Source organism: Sorex fumeus, unplaced genomic scaffold, assembly GCF_029834395.1.
Source record: "Sorex fumeus unplaced genomic scaffold, SorFum_2.1 ptg000036l, whole genome shotgun sequence".
NCBI lineage: Eukaryota > Metazoa > Chordata > Mammalia > Eulipotyphla > Soricidae > Sorex > Sorex fumeus.
The window spans coordinates 23,919,863-23,934,160 of record NW_026606093.1 but is presented as its reverse complement, the minus strand read 5'-3'; the positions used below and the strand labels follow the sequence as shown (position 1 = coordinate 23,934,160).

Below are 14,298 nucleotides of genomic sequence, written 5' to 3'. Positions count from 1 at the left end.
GACAGTGGCGAGACCTGCCTGAGTCTGTCAGGCTCCCTGAGCCTGCTAACCAGACTTTATGGTGTCCCCGCATGCACGCACACTTGAGTCTCTACTTGATGACAGGCATTGTTCTTGGAACTTGGGATAGAACCACAGCTTAGACAAGGAGTCAATGGGTCACGCCAGAAAGTGTCACAGTGGACATCGAGCAGTGTGGAAACAAGGGGAGGTACCTGTTTACTCCGACACAGCGGGCTGTGCGTTTCAGGGAGCTTACCCCAAAGAGGCTTTCTTTGAGCTCGACCTAGGCAAGAGAGGAGAAATCATTTTAGGCACTGAGAAAACTACGGGCCCACATTTGGATAGGAAGGGGAGTAACAGGCATTAAGATCGTATTTTAGTAGTATAGAAAGTTACAAGGAATGGCAAGAGAAGAGGCTAGAAGGATAGTAAGGGGTGGGGCAGGCTGGACACGTCCATATCCCAGCCCAAATTAAACAGGCACTGAGAAACTTGGTTAAGAGGCTCATGATTCTAAGCAAGACTCATTGGCTGGCCTGAACCAAAGTATATATTCAAACATACATCGTTTTAGTTGGAAATGATTGACAAATAACACTACATTAACTTCAAATGTCCAATATGATTTTTTTTGTGCTTACCATGAAATGCTCACCACCGTAAGTCTAGTTCACATAAATTATCATACAGCATTGCATTCTCTTTTCCTGTGATGTAGTACAGAACTATTAACTCTTCTCTCCATGTCCTATATTCCTCCTCTTGGACCTATATCTTTTGTCATCCAGAGTTGGTACCTTTGACTAGATTTCACCCTTTCCCCACCCCTAGCAACTTCCATTGTGTTCAAAGAGGTAAGTTTTGAGATTTAAAGGATGCAGAATGATGCAGGTTTGAAGGATGCAGAATGATGCAGGTTTGAAGGATGCAGAATGATGCTGGTTGGTGCTTGACTTAAGGCGGATGGTGGGATGGAGAAGGGAGATGGAAAGTATCACTCTGAAATTTCTGGCATGTTTGTTCTCTTTGACTGAGGACTCACAGGCAGGGGCAGGTGCTAGTCTGTGTCTTTAGGGAGGACGAGAAGGGAGAGGTCCTGGATTCATGGGCTGGAAGTTCAGGAGACTAGTGTGGACTGAAGATGCTGATTTGGGCATGGTTAGAAACTGGGGAGCAACGGGGGCTCTCAAATTTGATAGGGTGACCAGGGAGTATATATAGGTTGAAAGAGGGCTGTAAGGGCTGGACAGAGGGAGAGGAAATGCAAGGAGGAGACCAGAAAGTACCCATTGAACTGTGATCTCACAGAAGTCGAAGGAGGAAAGTGGCTCATACAAAGAGCTGTCATCCTTTGGGTAACATGAAAAAGAGTGCCGGGAAGATAAATCCTGAAAAAAAGTCTTTTGAGTTTTGCAACCAAACTAAGGTGTCCTTGAGGAGAGTGATGGTTTTGGCATGGTAGCGTCTCTGCTACAAATGTTGATGACCCTTCCAAGGAACTCAGCATTGAAATGGCTGAGGGGTGTGAGCCGGGTGGTGTGGAGTAGGGGCAGGGTGTTTTGGTTTGGTTTTAAACTTTTTAAAGTAGGAGAAACCTGAGCCTTCTTAAATTATAATAGGAAAGAACCTCTAGAAGAAGGAATGGTTGAAGGGCGAGAGGAAGAAAGGAAGGGGGTGCTCGCATGACTCCTAAAAGGTCTGAAGGGATATATTCAGAGGACAGATCTCCAAAGGAGACATACAAGGGTTATATGGGCAGATATAGGGGAGTAGAGGTATTAGTATTATGAATGAGGTATTAGGGAACAGTGTGTGTGTGTGTGTGTGTGTGTGTGTGTGTGTGTGTGTGTGTGTGTGTGTTGGGGCAGGGAGGGGTAAGATAGTTGAAAATGGAGGAGAATAAAAAGCTTACTTGGGAGTCTGGATTTCCATCCACATGGAGAGATTAACTAAAAATGGAATATATTGTAGAAACTAGAGGGATATTGTAGGATTCACTTTATCGGTCCCCATGTAAGAGCTGGGGATTGTGGTTGGATTATTCCAAGGATGGGAAGGATAAAGACTCAAGGAAGTGCAGTGAAAGTTTCCATCTTCGGGAGTGTACCGGGGGACTCCCTCAGAACCCCGAGGTCCCTTTGACAGCCAGAGACCTGTCAGTCTACCACCCTTCTCCAGTCTCTGGAGCCTGGAGCTCTGCCTCCCGGACGGTGTCGTATCCAAAATGTTCCCTGAGGGGTTTAATATTCTTCCAGGATGAGGAACCACTGTCCTAAACCTTGGCAAATTTCTTTCCATCCAGAGCATAATTGATTTCCATCCCAATCATGTTCCTGCTATAGCTCAGAACATGCAGTGCACACAACTTAGCATCCTGAACACTCTCATCCCTGAGAGGAGATTTTATTTTATTTATCTACTTTTTATTTTAAATCGATGAACAATGGGAGGACAGTACTACAGTGCAGTGCTGAAGTACTATTTTAATTTTATTGAATCACCGTGAGATAGTTACAAGCTTTCATGTTTGGGTTACGGTCACACAAAGATGAAACACCCATCTCTCCACCAGTGCACATTCCCCACCACCAATCTCCCCAGTATACCCCCCTTTCCCACCCTCCTGTTGCCTCGATGGCAGACAATTTCCCCCATACCCTCTCTCTCTCCTTTTGGGCATTATGGTTTACAATACAGATACTGAGAGGCCATCACGTTTGGTCCTTTATCTACTTTCAGCACACATCTCCCATCCCAACCCATTCCTCCAGCCATCATTTTCTTAGTGATCCCGTCTCTATTCCAGCTGCCCTCTCCGGCAGAGGAGATTTTAGAGCTGCTATAAATGCAGAAAAGAATGCAAAGCTGGGAAAAGAGAGGTCAGTGTTGTGAAGAGACTCTTAGGACGTGCCCTTCAGGTTCACCTGGAATGCAGGAGGCCCCGGAAGGCAAGCGTTGGTTTTCGGACGACCAGAACCATAGTGGACGGGTCGGCCTCTTGCACAGCTTCGGTAGCACTAGGCTAGGCCAAGCAGTGGGGACGGGAAGCTTTGACAGGCCCGTCCTACTCCGCCTGCAGTCTGTGGATTTGCTACCTTACCTCCAGCCTTCCAGCAGGTTCTCAGGACCTGTTCTCTGGGCTGTTGAACTGCTAGTGCATGTAGGATATCTAAGAGAGGCTCGAGCGAATTTTCAAACCAAATTTCATTCTAACCTGTGCCTAAAAAATAGGGATGGCGGACTCTCCTGACTCCAGAGGGGGGTTGTTAAACCCAGGATTTTGGCAGGATGTGTAGGAAACATGGAGAAAAAGAAGGATTGACCGATGTCCAGCTAGCTGAAAGGAATTGTGCCCCTCTGACAGTTGGAGCACTGAGCCAGGAGTTGCCCCTGAGCGCCACCGGGTGTGATCCAAAACTCCATAATCAAAGCTGGCCGCATGATTCCTGGGTGACAGAACATAGCCAGTAACTTGCTCCTGGACACTCGGTGCCATTGGATGTGCTCTGAGCTGTTTTTGTTTCTTCTCACCTGATTCCACCAAAGTGGGAGAGAATGTCCTTCCAGTGAAGCCACGTCAGAGACGCATGTGCAGAGTAGACAGAGAAAAAGTAAATACCTAGTCTTATGCCAAGAGTAACAATGGCCTGCATGCTTTTTTTTTTCTCTTGAGCCCTTCAGTATATTTTTAAATCAGGAATATGGATGAAAATGCACTGTAGCACTGTCCTGTTGTTCATTGATTTGCTTGAGTGGGCACCAGTAACGTATCACAGCAAATTGTGAGACTTGTTGCTACTGTTTTGGGCATATCAGGTACGTCACAGGTAGCTTGCCAGGCTTTGCCCTGTGGGTGAGGTACTCTCAATAGCTTGCCAGGCTCTCCGAGAGGGGCAGAGGAATCGAACCCAGGTTGGCTGTGTGCAAGGCAAACGCCCTACCTGCTGTGCTATTGCTCCAGCCTGGATGAAAATGCAAACAAACAAACAAAAAAGCTTCTTCTTTATCACACTTGCAGAAGATGCAAAACTAGAAACTTGGTTGTGTTTGAATGAATCAAAGACCTTGAAAGATTGAAATATTGAGTCAAAACAAAAACTGTTGTTAATGCGTTTTTCTTACTTTTCTTAGAGAAACCGTAAATGTCAGCCTTGTCATTAAAAAAAAATCAGACATTACATAACGTTCCAAGTGATGAAGTCAGCGTAATTTGTTCTTAGTGGAAATATGCTGGCTTGTTCCCAAAGGAATATTTGTTTAATGTGCATCCGTCCCCCTAATATCCTGATGGCATGAACCCATTGATCAGCGCGTATGCATTTACATCTGGATACAGGCTGTCAGGCTGACTCTGGAGAAAGACTGCACACATTTAAAATTACTTTATCCAGCTAAATCTAGTGCCTCAGGGTTATAAATTAGTTGAAGAAATAAAGCAAGCCAAGAGAAGTATGGTTTATTAGCACTGGGAGCTTTCTTTGCAGAATGAGCGCTGGAGAGATAATACAGGAATTAAGGGATTCACCTTCCGTGCAGCTGACTCCAGTTTGATTCGTCTCCGCCAGACTGGCTCCACTGAGGGGTCCCCTGAGCACGGAGCTAGGAGTTGCCCCTGAGTGTCACCTGCTGTGATCAGAAAATCCATAAACAAAGTCGGCCTGTGATGCCGATGCCTGGGTGACAGAACATAGCCAGGAGTTTGCTCGTGGACATACGGTGTGTCTGATGTTCTCTGGGCTGTCTCTGTTCCTTCTCACGGTTTTTACCCTAGAAGGGGTCCAGTAGACTCTGGTCAGCTGAAAATAGACAAAGGCCTGGAAGCTTTGCATGAAGGCTGCTGTGGAAGGAACCACGTGTGTTTAAGCAGAGGAAGTTGAGATTGATGCTCATAGTCACTTTTGGCTATGCGGAGGTGGCGTGCATAAGAGTGTGGTGAACTGTTGTGTTCAGAAGAGAACGATGTAGCCCGACTGCTAGGATACTGGGAGTTTGGCGTCAGGCTGGAGGCCTTTCTTTCTCACAGTCACAGCTGATCACAAATAGGCTTTGTGTTTGTCCACAAAACAGAAAGCACTTGAGAGGAAGAATGAATTCAAGCAGGCATTTATTAGCTGGCTATCAGATCCAGGGGGAATCTTTTCCACTCCTATCAGCACTTGGCCTGGTGGTGGAGTGCTTTAGGCCCTGGGGGTTCTGATGACCACCAGGGTCATAGCCAACTGTCAGACCCCCAGGCAATGCTCAGGGGCTGGAGTGGGGGTTGAAGGGCGCTGGGGAGGGGCGACAGGCCACCTAAGCTACATCATTGAACCCTTTCTTTTTTTTTTTTTTTTTTTTTTTTTTGCTTTTTGGGTCACACCCAGCCGATGCTCAGGGGTTACTCCTGGCTCTGTACTCAGGAATCACTCCTGGCAGTGCTCGGGGGACCATATGGGATGCTGGGAATCGAACCCAAGTCAGCCACGTGCAAGGCAAATGCCCTACCCGCTGTGCTATTGCTCCAGCCCCAAACCCTTTCATTTTTTAAAATTAATATTCTTTGGGGCCACACTTGGCACGCCTCGGGAGTTACTTGGGTGTGTTGCTTGCTGTCAGTAGTGAAGAGCCAGGAATTGGACCGGCTCACTGACATGTGTGAAGCACGGGCACTAGCCCTTGACTTGTCTCCCCCCACCCCCCCTTCAGAATGGGGCTTGTTTTGCTTTGGACCACGCCTACCTGTGAACGGGACTTACTCCTGGCTCTGTGCTGTGGGGTCGCTCTTGCTGGAACTCAGAGGGACCATGTGTGGTGGATCAGATCCACTCGGATGCAATCAAGGCAGACCCCTTATCCTCTGTGCTCACTCCAGCCCCATACTTCCTTTCTCTGGCTCCTTTCCACTCTGGCATCTTTTAGTGAAATATTTCAAAAATGAAATATTAGGCAATCATATGTGACTAATCAGATTTGGATAATTTAGTATTTGTCACATGTTGTCATCTTTATATATTTTTTCCCAAAAAAACATTACAGGTAAAAGTGAAGAATTGATCTTATTCTTGTCCTTTTCTCCTTCGTACGCAAGATGGCTGTGATGCCTTTTGTCTGTTTTCATATTTTTACCACGTAGGTGTGCATATATGTACAATACGCTATATTATTTTGAGTTGTTTCTCTCCCTTTGCGTTGTTTTTCTGTTTAACATTATTTTCTTGGAGTTGCCTCTGTTAATACATCTAGACCTAGTTCATTACTTTCACCTACCAAAAATGATATGTAATTATTTCTTCATTTTCCTACAAAAGAATTTTAAATGATTTTAAGTTCATTTTTTACTGTTACAGTCAGCCCTACATTGAATATTTTTTAATGTATTAGAAGAGTTTTGCGCATTGAGAGGGAATTGAGCAGGATGGCTTAATATTCCTTCCGTCTCTGAAATTCAAAATTCATTTCCACTCGGTCAGTGATCTCTGGGGATGAAAAGATGAAGATATTCTGTTCAGGGAACCTGCTTTGTAAAGATTCTGTGAACTCTTTATCATCTAATTGCTGACAGTGCCATTTTTTGGCATCTGTAATGCCTGGCTGGCTTAGACAATTGATGACCTTTACAATGACAGTCCCTAGTCTGGGAGAGCTGTAGTTTGTGGGTATCATTTTCCACCTTCAGTCTCAGTGTCAGCCAGCAATTGTCAGGAATCTCACAGGGTTCCAGAGCCTGGAAATCATTTCTTTTGCAGAATGGCTTTGTCCACTTAGGATTTGTGTTCAGGAACTGTTTGTTCTGTTTCTTCCTTTCTGTTGCATGTTGCTCCTTGAAAAAAAAAAAAGTGGGTAAATGCCACACGTGGCATGGTCGTCCTCTGTGTGTGTTTTATGTCTCCGTGATGCATTTCTAGGAAGAAGGCTCAGCTCAAGAAGAAAAGAGGTGTGCCTCAGATCAACGAGCAGATGCTCTTTCACGGGACCAGCAGTGAATTTGTGGAAGCCATCTGCATTCATAACTTCGACTGGAGGATCAATGGCATTCACGGTGCCCTCTTTGGGAAAGGTAGCTGTCAGAGTTTCAAGGCTCAGGGGCGGCTCTAGGAGCGCGGTTAGATAAGACCTCTCCTGAGAGATAATTGATTGTGCTCTCTCTCTCAGCAGTTCAGTCGTCCCTCAGTTCAAAATGGTGTGCTAGGTTTCCAGTGCTTTCTCAGAAAGTCTGAGCCACAAAGGCCCCTTCCTGCATGTCCTAGACCAAAATAAGAACATTTTTTACCTCTGTCAAATTAAAATCATTCCAAAGTTCCACACATTCAGATGCGGTATTCTATCCCTCTTAGCTGGTTTTTTTTTTTAATCTTTATTTCTATGTAAAAATCCTTTCCATAAATAAGCTTATATTCTAGATTGCATTATATGTCCCCACCCCCTAGGGGGGACATGAAAATGAACAGGTCTAGGTTCTAGTGCTTTTTGTTTGGTAGTTTTGAGTTTTTGCAAATGATATTATAAGGTTATTAATGAGCAGAAAGAATTAATGAGGAAATCCCTCATCTTTTTTTTTTGAATGTTATAAAAATCCAGGTTCTTCAGTTCATTCCTACTGCTCTAGCAAATTAAGAAAAGAGGAGAGAGAAAGGTTGGGGACAATCATTTTTAAAAAAAAATTTATTTTATACCTTCCCTTCAGCAAGACAACTGGCTGCCAGGTAGAATAAGGACATGCTTTTCTTTTTTTAAAAGTTTGTTTATTTTGGGGGCTGGAGTGATAGCACAGTGGGTAAGGCGTTTGCCTTGCATGTGACCGACCCGGATTCTATTCCCAGCATCCCATATATATGGTCTCCTGAGCACCTCCAGGAGTAATTCCTGAGTGCATGAACCAGGAGTAACCCCTGTGCATCGCTGGGTGTGACCCAAAAAGCAAAATAAATAAATAAATAAATAGTTACTTTATTTTTAAAATAACTGCTGAAAAGATCCACTCCATTATTTCACTGTAAGGAGACTGGAAAGTATTACATAAATCCCATCAGTATTGAGTATTCAGTTCACTTGCAAAAAAAAAAAAAGATGAGAGTAAGTTTTTCCTTAAAAATGTCAATCTGCTAGGCCTAGTATTCCAGAATAGTCAGCCACTTGATAATATTTTCACAGTCAAGCAAGGAACCAGGGAGATTGTTCTTTTTGAATGAGTAGATATGAATAGCATTGCACTTTCTACCAGAATCTTTTGGGTTGTAAGGTTTTCTTATTGCCATAAATATTGTTGAGTTGTGACCCTATATCACAGAAATGTGGTTTCTTGGGTTTGAGAAATCACCTCTGTAGAGGTGTTTGGTTATTTGTTTGATTGTTGACAGTGCTGTGGGGGAAGCATGCAGTGCCAGGGACCGAACCCAGAGCCCCTTGACTATGTGAGGCATTGGGGTCCTGCAGTGTTCCAGTTCTTTTCAGGGTGCTCTCCAGACTGTGGCTGTGGATGCTGAGTAAAAGGTGGAGGTGGAGAAAGGAGGGGAAGGAAGGGAAGAGAGAGGGAGGGCCAAGCAGTCAAGACTCAGGTCTTGCCATAGTAGATTTCTCTGTAAGATTTCTTGTGAAGAGAGAGTTCTGGTGGTTTTGGTGGGAGCAGAGGAACATGGTGGTAGTAGGGACTGGTCTGTACCAACAAATGTGTCCCTATTGACAGACAGTACCGCAGCTGTTCAGCCCTGATGGGCATTCTGTTTTTCTCCTAAAATTCTACAGGACAGGTGCCAGAGCAATCGTACAGTGGGGTGGGCATTTGCCTTGCACACAGCTGACCTGGGTACAACCCCTAACATCTCATATCATCACCCGAGCACCACTAGGAATAACTCCTGAGTGCAGAACCAGGAGTAACCCCTAAGAATCACCAGAGAGTAACCCAAAAAGCAAATTTTTAAAAAAAATCTTCAGATGAAGAAATTCCACATTCCACATCCATTTCTGTTACAGTATCCCATCTGCCGATTCCTCAAACAATGAGTCTTTTATGTTGTATTAGATATATTCTTCAGAGTAACCTTGGCTTTTTTTTTTTAAGGAACCTATTTTGCCAGAGATGCTGCTTATTCCAGTCGCTTCTGCAAAGATGACATCAAGCACGGAAACACATTCCAAATTCATGGTGTGAGCTTTCAACAGCGGCGCCTACTGAGAGCGTACAAGTCCATGTTTCTTGCCCGAGTGTTAATTGGAGATTACATAAATGGCGACTCCAAGTACATGCGACCCCCTTCCAAAGATGGGAGCTACGTGAATTTATATGACAGCTGTGTGGACGACACTTGGAATCCCAGGATCTTTGTGGTGTTTGATGCCAACCAAATCTATCCTGAGTACTTAATAGACTTCCACTGACTTCACTTCCAAAGCCCAACAGTCAAGGACATTTTCTTCTTCTTCTTCTGGTTTTTTTTTTTTAAACAAGAGGATTTGCTCTCCTGTCATCTAGCCACTAAATGTTATTTCTCTGACACTTTTGAAACCTGTGGAAAAAGTGGCCTCCATATAAAGAGACATAGTGACTTTAAGGTTGATTTTTTTCTTTCTGTTGTTGTTTGGTTTCTGTCCATTACTCCAGGTCATATTTGTTAAAAAAAATCATTGCTATGTTTAACACCAAAGTTCAGAGGTACCTCTTAAAAGTGGGCCAGCTAAGTCTTGATGAACATGGTCCTTCCAAATCCATGGAGTTGCTGTGTCTGTCGCCAGGATAAATGTCTTAGGTTCAAGCAGATATTAGACATATGTTCTAAGATAAATAGGTGTATCCCTTCAAGGAATGTAGCAATTCGTGTGTGTGTGTGTGTGTGTGTGTGTGTGTGTGTGAGAGAGAGAGAGAGAGAGAGAGAGAGAGAGAGAGTTTCATTCTGTTATTATCGTCTGTCAAACAGTATGTTGTGGGAGTTTCAGTGGGAGCATTTGAGAGCCTTGGAGCTTTCCAAGTGCCCAGAGAGAAGTCAGAAATAAGAAAATTGTTTGCAGTGTTACTTAATGAGCACAAGGAGAAAATCATGGTGGAAAACCCTGTGCACAGCTGCCGCCCGAGCAGAGCGGGCAGCCACCTCTCACCGGCCTGGCCCCTCTCTCATCTCCTCGTCTAAGCTGACAGATTTGGTGCTTGTCATCTGCCTGTGGCACACCCGCGGGGCCTCCGAGAATGGCCACACAAGTTACTGCATTTCAAAGTCAACATTTTTCTTTTATTTCTCTTTTTAATTTTTTGTAAGCATGGATTTGTCTTGTGTTTCGCAGTTCCCACAATGATGACTTCAAAAATTGTATCTATTCTCTCACCGCCCCCCCACCCCTCCCACACTCAGACACACACACACACACACACACACACACACACACACACACACACACCACTATCCAAACAGGATTGATGGGATTCACATTTCTTAGGTGGTTGCTCTCCATTTTGGATCACTGTAAAATGCATGGGCTACTTGTCTGAAGTAAGTCCGATTTGTTCTTTGAAATCCGGATTGTCAGTCTGCTTGAAAATTGATGTGATTTATAGCCCTGTTGAATGAAATTTGTTTACCTGTTTCATCTGTTTTTGCTACTATTCTGTTCTGAGAACTAAGTAATACTGGAACAACTTTGTGCCCTAAAGTGAGTTGAGCAAAAACTGGGCATTAACTTTGGCAAAGATACTGGAGTGCGGAAATCAGATGAGCGATTTCACTGTAGGAATGTCAAGAGATTTTACAATCTTAATTTCCTGAGATTTTGACTGATTCAAACCAAGCACTTGGAGTGAGTCTTTCCCAGCCAACTTTTTATCTTAAAAAGTAAACTCTTTTTCTAATTGGGTCTAATACCGAATTCTCTCTTTATTCTCTCAAGTTCTGGTGAGAGGTCAGGAGGATAATATTTTAAAGAAAAGCTGTTAAGTGCCCAGCCTTGGGTTGTCCATTTTAATCGTTTTTAATTGGGAAGGCATCTAGAAATAACAAAAATTAAGAATGAAGATTCTTTAACTGACATGGACCCCTGGATTTTTTTTTTTAAATTATAGTCCAGACCACATGTAATTATACATTCAACAGTAAGAAACCCGTAAGCAAGTATACGGACAATAGTTGAAACCAAGCCAAGCAGCAACGAAGATTTCCTGACTCAAGTGCTGCAAATAATTTAGAAGGAGAATGTTTTAGAAATGTGGAGATTGTCAAGAAAGAATAATGGGACGAAAAGCCATCAGGTTTTCTTACGAGAGAAAGTGCACTGTCCCCACAGTGTTGGAGATGGTGGAATTTCAGATCCCAAAAATCTTTTTTTGTCTAATATTTACACAACTCCCACCACCACCATCATGACATGGTGAAAGACAGGCCTCACTTCAGCATCACTCTTGCTCTCCAATTTCACATGATCGCTTCTACCATCATCAGTGGAATCACCATTGTGACCTTTGAGGATTGCGTTTCTCTTGGACACGTGTGGATCCTATCTCGAAGTGACTCAGAGCCCAGGGTGGAGATGTGGAAGACAACTGGTGCAAACTCTGAATTTCCATAATACACAGGAGCACATTGCCGGACACGTCATCAGGAAGAGCAGTATTTATGATTCTTGTTGGCCAACGTCCTGCCAACTCCCCTTTTATAGGAGAAAGCAGATCTTCGTAACATGTCTTAACTGTGATTGTGTAGCATTCATTGATGTCAAAATTCTGATTTGGGGTTTAGATCAAGAGACGGAATTGGGACTCATAATCGGGACATAATTACACTGGAAAACCACGTGTCATCACAGGGAATCATCGGCAGAGAGAGTGAAGAGAAGTCACATCAGATTAGTGAATAAATTATTTGAATTATTCCAGACTGAATCAAATCTAGCTGATAGTGACTTTTCTTTTCCATTTTGGTGATAGCAGCCTCAGGGGTTTAAAAAAAAACAACAGATGTGTTTATAAGAAACCATTTCATAAATCTTGTGGTTCTGAACAGGAAGTTTTTGTATTCATGCAGCATTTCATTTCTAGACATTGTTACAGGGGATGATAATGAATTTGGTGCCATTTTTGATATATGACTATATTGTTTTTACATGTGGTGATTAAAGCTTTCCATGTCAGGTCTTGGTTGTCAGCGTTTGCTGTGTATGTGTTGGTATGGTTTCTGTCTCATTTTTACCTGGCATTATTTAAACCTATTTGCAGCCCAGACATCCCGAACTCCCGAGGAGTTGGTTGTCTGGACCTTATTACATGGGGGTCGTCTTCTGCTCTCAGTGTGCAGTATCATGAGTAAAGTCTAATGACAGAACCTGTGGGGAATCATTTATTCTGTGCTGCTGCAGATTCCAAAACAGTTCCAAGAAGGGTGCCTATAGTGTCCCTTGCTCTGGGTACCTCTACCCTTGGCTCGAAGGGACAGTTCTGAAGCGGGAGTGTGTCTGCACAGCCCAGGGAACTGTGTTTTCTGCAATGCCTCCACACTCCAGCCACTTCCCATACATCTACGGTCATTCCTTTCTGAAGCACTTTAGACATTGGTTTTATCTTTCAACCTACCCCCCGCCACGCCCCCCACCCAAAATACACACCAAAAAAAAAAAAAAAAGACATGTAAGTTTTAGAGCATAGAGAAATGTGGGACAGAAGGGCCATAGCTTCCCTTAGTCTACAGTTTTCCATAAAATCCCACCCCCTTATATTATCAAGACTCATCATGATGAAAATTTCAGCCGAACGTTGTGATGTTTTGATAAACTGTTATTCTGGCATGGAGGTATTTGAGGGGACCGCCTAGGTTGCCAGGAACAGCACTGGGAGCAATCTTAGAGGGGTCCCTGTGGTGTGCTCATGCCTCCCCTGGGAAATAAACAGTCATCTTTCTTTGAGGAAGACTGTTCTATTTTTCAGGAAGCATGTTATTTTGTTTAAAGAGGCATCACATGTCTAGATGGAAGTCTGTTTTGCAAATCCAGAAATGCGTCATTGAGGTGATCTCATCATGATGGGAGTGCAGAAGACGGTGGCTTGTGTCCATTTGGGGGCCCCAATAAACAGATGCAGATTAAACGAAGCTTTGGGGGAAGCAATGCTCTTAAGAGGAAGTCCATGGGGCTAGTGTTGAGGCGGCCTCCAGCACCCACCCCACTGCCAATTTACACTGCACATCTGCGTGCGTGGGTGAGGACAATTGGAGGGTGGGGCACTGCCATGCGTGCTTTCTTCATAGACCCAGATGCCATTATGTGGTGCGTGCTAGTGCAACAGAAAAGTGGAAGGTTATGGGAGAAGATATCAAGGAGGGGGCAGATGAAAGACTTGTTGAGGACTGGAGCGATAGCACAACGGGGAGGGCATTTGCCTTGCACGTGGCCAACCTGGGTTCAATTCCCAGCATCCCATATGGTCCCCTGGGCACCGCCAGGAGTGATTCCTGAGTGCGTGAACCAGGAGTAACCCCTGAGCATCACCGGTTGTGACCCAAAAAGGAAAAAAAAAAAAAAGACTTGTTGAAAGTAAGTTGGGGTTAGAATTGTCATCAAAATCATTTTACTTCTACCTCTGAGTGGTATGATGCTAGAAGGGATTTGGAGGACCAGGTTGCCCTGCCTCTGGGTGAGAATTTAGGGCTGGAGCAGGAGTGGGGGGAGCAGCAGTGGGAGGAGTGAGCGTTTCAGGGGCCCGTGAAGCCCACAGTTAGATAGATGGCGTGGTTCTTGCTCACAGCCAGCCAGCAGACTCCCTGCTCGAACGGCTGTGAGTCTGTGCGGGAGAGGCAGACCTTCCATTTCCTCGGCTAATTGCTCGCCTTCGAATTACTGCTGCAGGCTCAGGTTGGACTTTCTGTAGCTCCGAATTTAGCTTTGGTCTCGCTCCCTTTTAAGTGACTTGTCATAGATTGCACCCCGGGGTTAGGCCAAAGACGCCTTTCTGCAGCTTTTAAAGCTTTGCTCTACCCTTGATAAGAGGCTGCCGGGCTCGCTTTGCCATGTCCCAGGAGACCCACAGTCCAGAATCGAACTCAATTTTTACTGTGATATATTCATTCTGCATCCATACTGGACTTCGCTTGTGTGTTTGTACCCTTTCCCAAGGGACTCCTTGGGCTTTGGTGTTTCCCAGAAAATGCGTGGCAACTGCATGTGTTTGAAATCCCTGTTGGATGAACCTTCTGAGGGAATGGGGTGCTGAAGCCCATTTCCTTCTCTTCACTCCTTTAAGGACATCAAACAGTGCCATGGGAGCCCAGGATCTGACTGCCTTTAATCAGGGCAGATAACTCACAAGAGAGGGAAAGTGGTGTCCTTTGCAGAAGCTGCTGCTTA

The 14,298-nt window shown here is 44.4% G+C and overlaps 1 protein-coding gene across 5 annotated transcripts in view; it reads left to right on the top strand.

Moving 5' to 3' along the window:
* The window catches only part of PARP11 (poly(ADP-ribose) polymerase family member 11), a 53,901-nt gene extending 44,306 nt beyond the window's left edge, over positions 1 to 9,595 (top strand). For all 5 annotated transcript variants that reach the window (XM_056117856.1, XM_056117854.1, XM_056117857.1 and 2 more), the window contains 2 exons: positions 6,888 to 7,039; positions 9,044 to 9,595. In XM_056117856.1, the coding sequence (XP_055973831.1) occupies positions 6,888 to 7,039; positions 9,044 to 9,360 (469 nt within the window). In that variant the 3' untranslated portion in view covers positions 9,361 to 9,595. The remainder of the gene's footprint in view (positions 1 to 6,887; positions 7,040 to 9,043) is intronic.
* The last annotated feature ends 4,703 nt before the right edge of the window (positions 9,596 to 14,298 follow it).